Source organism: Desmodus rotundus, chromosome 4, assembly GCF_022682495.2.
Source record: "Desmodus rotundus isolate HL8 chromosome 4, HLdesRot8A.1, whole genome shotgun sequence".
NCBI lineage: Eukaryota > Metazoa > Chordata > Mammalia > Chiroptera > Phyllostomidae > Desmodus > Desmodus rotundus.
Window position 1 is genome coordinate 157,532,348 of NC_071390.1, and position 4,468 is coordinate 157,536,815.

Below are 4,468 nucleotides of genomic sequence, written 5' to 3' on the forward strand. Positions count from 1 at the left end.
CAACATCATTCTCACCCTACAGAGTAGGAGAGTACAAACCAAGCTTGATGATAGTGTTCTTAAGTTAGCTATTTCTTCTGGATATATCTAGTATGTAATGTGCGACACAGTGTGAATATATAAACACACACACATACGCTCATTCATATATATTACATATATATACACACACAATATATATATGAAATGAAAATGTAGAATTAATGGAATTGGTCTTGACAACGGATAGACCTGGATTCTAATCAACCATGTCTAACTTGAGAGACTTTAGGCATTAACTTTTCTAAGCCTCAATTTCTTCATCTATGAAATGCAGATTATACTAATACCTGTGAGTGATTACTAGTATAACTAGGTTTATAAGTTTGTCACATAGTAAGCATTCAATAAATTATATTAGTAATTAATACATAGTACATTTATTCTGCTATCAACAAATTAAGTTTTCCAGCCAACTGAAGCTCATTTAAGTTTCTCCACCTAATTTTTTTAATTAGTCATATCAAGGAGAGAAAGAATATTGAGCAATTAATATTTTTCTTTTGACTATTTCCTTTAATAATAATGATTTACTGTTATCAATTTTTTAAACTTTAAAATCCTTTATTTCCTGCTTTAAGGCAGTATTTTAAAAGACAGAATTCTCAATATTTTTAATTGAAAAGTATAGAGCACTTAAATATTTTTTACACATTTTTAAACCTGAAGATGTACTTCAGAGGATACCTCCCACCGCAGTATTTTACAGAAGAATGCTCCAAGAAACTGAGCTTTCTGCTTTGAATGCCGTCCTTTGACAGTTTTAATCAGATTTAGTATTTAATTATGTAGATCTCTAATTATTTCATATTTGTCATTCACTATGCCAAGTTTTTTATAGGAATTACAAAGAACGCAAAATTATTTGCCCTCAAATAAATTTAGTTGTCTTTACAAATACTCTTAAGTGAGCTCCTGAGTGTGAATCCCTTTTAGTTAACCCGACACTCCCATGGCTGGGACAGTACGTACCCACGTCGAGCCTTCATACAGTAGTCATCCCATTCTCAAGGTGAAAATTGTTTTATCACTACACATAATTTTAATAGTTTATTTGATGTTTGAAACTTAGATGTTCTTATCCTTCTTAATAATAACTTAGGTTTTTTCCTGCTTTCAATGAGCAACTTTCCTCATTTCCTTTTCTATGCTAATCTGGTATAAATTGAAACACTAGAAAACTAGGCATATTAAGATAGTGAGGCTAGCGAGACCAGTGTATCTTCATGAATAAAAACAAAAGAACTCTGGTGCCCAGGCTTTGTAACATTTACTTTAGCTACATAAAAGCCTTTGTGCAAAAAGAAAAGTAAAAAAGATACAGCTTTGCCTAGAACACATGCCAAAAGTATTATTTCTTTATGGTCACATTTGAGTCCCCTGTTCTTCTCCTGGTAACACTAGTATGAAGGTAAACATAGTAAAAGAAAGTTACTTTCTTGATTGTAGCAAATCATTTGTTTCTGTGACACAGTGGTGGTTTATTTGTATGCTATTCCCAGGATATTTAACAGAGGCATCAAGGGATCAAATCTGAACTTGTTTTATTAATTTTTTTCTGTTTATTCATTTTTAGAGAGAGAGAAACATTAGTTTGTTATTCCACTTATTTATGAATTCATTGCTTGATTCGTGTATGTGCCTTTACTGGGGACTGAGCCCGCAACCTTGGTGTATCAGAACAACACTCTCACCAACTGAGCTACCTGGCCAGGGCTGAACTCTACTTAAGTTTTATATAGATGTAACTTTTAAGCAAGTATCTTCAGTGTCCACATTTGGTTTAATTCATTCAGCAACTGGTTAATACCATAGCTACCAAAGAACATTATAATTCACTTAATTAGATTTTGGCTGTGTGTTTACTTTTACGATTTAAACAAAATCAAAATACAAAAAAATGTGTTTTAAATGTGACTTAAGTACTTTATCTGACATTTGCCTAAGTCTTATGTACCGTTGATTTAATTATAAAGCTAGACTTAGGATATGGTTCATTAACTATGCTTTGATTATTTGATTAAGTGAATGTAAGCACAAATTAATAAAAATACACATGTTCCCTTTGGTTTTTACTTTTTTGATAGGACTTCTGTAATGATAAGAGTTATATTTCCGAAGAGACAAGAGTACTTCTATTAACAGGAAAGGTACTGTGTACTAGATGATTTGAGGATCTTTGTCTCGTGTGTATTACTTGTAATATTCTTAGAAATAACCTTTAACTGTCCCCAGATTTTATAGTTCCTGGTTCTTATGGATCATGATGTGGATTGTATCATCTAAAGCATTTGTTCTCTGGGGCGGCTTTTTTTTTGTTTTGTTATTTTTTGGGGGAGGGTTTTTGCCATGAACCACTTTGTGTTCTCATCAATCCTGGTAGGCTTCGGGTTATTTAGAATCCATGAAGCAGGTTTTCCGGAAAAGAAGTGTAATAAATTTAGGTGCATAAGATAAAGAGAGGAAATAATTTTAAAGTATTAATCAATTAGACAAGTTATACTCTATAAAAGTACTAATATGATACCTGAAAGAGTAAAGGAGATTTAATTTTTGATTAACACTATATGAACTATTACTATGTATACTCAATAGTTTATTTCTAATAAATTTTGTCTTACTGTGTTTGAGGGACACTTATTTTGATTGAGCAATGAGAAATAATTAAATATTGCCTAGTTATTATTAAGTAGAGGTAATACTTATAACTTGTAATTATTGTATTTAGATAAACACAGTTTTACTGAATTATAATTTTTAACAAATTTAGGATTAACTTTTGAAAGTAACAATAATTTCTTGGCTTAAGCTAAACAATATTTCTTACATGTGCCTAAATTTATATGTATTCTTTTCAGTAAGGTATAAAATAACATGTGTATGTGTAATTTTTAGCCAAAACCTGCTGGAGTACTAGGTGCGGTAAACAAGCCTTTATCAGCAACAGGAAGGAAACCATATGTTAGAAGCACTGGAGCTGAGACTGGAAGCAATATTAATGTAAATTCAGAACTGAACCCTTCAACCGGAAATCGATCGAGGTAATTCTTCTCTCCAGTTGTTTTTGTTACTATCACTCACTACTCAGTATCACAAAAATAGACTTCAGGAAACGTTTTATTCTTTTTTTTTTTTTTTTTTTTTTTTTTTAGGAAACGTTTTGATACAGAATAACCATGCTGGATTTTGGTATAAATATTGATGTAAATTGAGAATGTACTACAGCACTCTTCAGTGTGTAGAAAAGTTAAATTTTTATAATATGACTAATTTTATTATTGTAATGAGGATTTATAACATAACTAATTTTATTCTTACCCATGAAATTTTATTTTTATTTTTTAAAGAATTTTTTTAATTTTATATATTTTTTAAAAGATTTATTTATTTTTAGACAGAGGAAGGGAAGGAGGGAGAGAAACATCAATGTGTGGTTGCCTCTCGCACACCCCCTACTGGGGACCTGGCCCACACCCTAGGCATGTGCCCTGACTGGGAATTGAACCCACAACCCTTTTGTTTTGCAGGCCCACACTCAATCCACTGAGCTACACCAGTCAGGGACCTAGAAATTTTAAGAATAAACTCAACTGGTGGTGTTTTAAACACATTCTTAACAGGAGAACCAGCCCCAAAATATAGAATAAATTAATGTGGAAATCTGTGGTTTACAGAGATGGTGGGGCTCATTCACCTCCCCTGTGCATTCTTGTAGCCCCCACCTTTGCAGAGCATTAAGAGCAGACTGGAGACAACTATACTATAATCTATCATTGCATTTTTGTTTTGTTTTAGAGTTTTTCACCCCCAAGAGGTAGGCCTAGAATAGTTATTTTGTTTCTTGACAATCTTTCTCTCAGATGGTTTTAGGTAGCTATTTTTATATTAGTAAGGTCATATGGAAATCAGTAACACAATATAGCCCTAGCTGGTGTGGCTGAGTGGATTGAGTGCCAGCCTGTGAACCAAAACGTCACCAGTTCGATTCCCAGCCAGGGCACATGCCTGGGTTGCGGGCCAGGTCCCCAGTGTGTGTGGGGGGGGCGTGGCATGTGAGAGGCAACCACACATTGATGTTTCTCTCCCTCTCTTTCTCCCTCCCTTCCCCTAAGAAAATAAATAAAATCTTTAAAAAAAAAAAAAATAACAGGATATAATAGACCAGTGGCCTGTAAACATTGATCTGAATCTTGCTAACATTACTCCTTCTAAACCAGCCTGAGCCTCTACTTCTTTATCGGTATAGTGAGAGAGCAAACATTCTGTTCATGTGGTGACATAAAGAAGTGGTTTATTTTTCTTCCACAGGGAACAGAGTTCAGAGGCAGCAGAAACTGGAGTTAGTGAAAATGAAGAGAACCCTGTGAGAATTATTTCTGTCACACCTGTAAAGAACATTGACCCAGTAAAGAATAAGGTAAATTTTAAA

The 4,468-nt window shown here is 33.3% G+C and overlaps 1 protein-coding gene across 4 annotated transcripts in view; it reads left to right on the forward strand.

The window, feature by feature from the left end:
• The window catches only part of PDS5A (PDS5 cohesin associated factor A), a 110,365-nt gene that overhangs the window by 89,331 nt on the left and 16,566 nt on the right, over positions 1 to 4,468 (forward strand). For all 4 annotated transcript variants that reach the window (XM_053922064.1, XM_053922067.1, XM_024573847.3 and 1 more), the window contains 3 exons: positions 2,127 to 2,189; positions 2,935 to 3,080; positions 4,348 to 4,456. In XM_053922064.1, the coding sequence (XP_053778039.1) occupies positions 2,127 to 2,189; positions 2,935 to 3,080; positions 4,348 to 4,456 (318 nt within the window). The remainder of the gene's footprint in view (positions 1 to 2,126; positions 2,190 to 2,934; positions 3,081 to 4,347; positions 4,457 to 4,468) is intronic.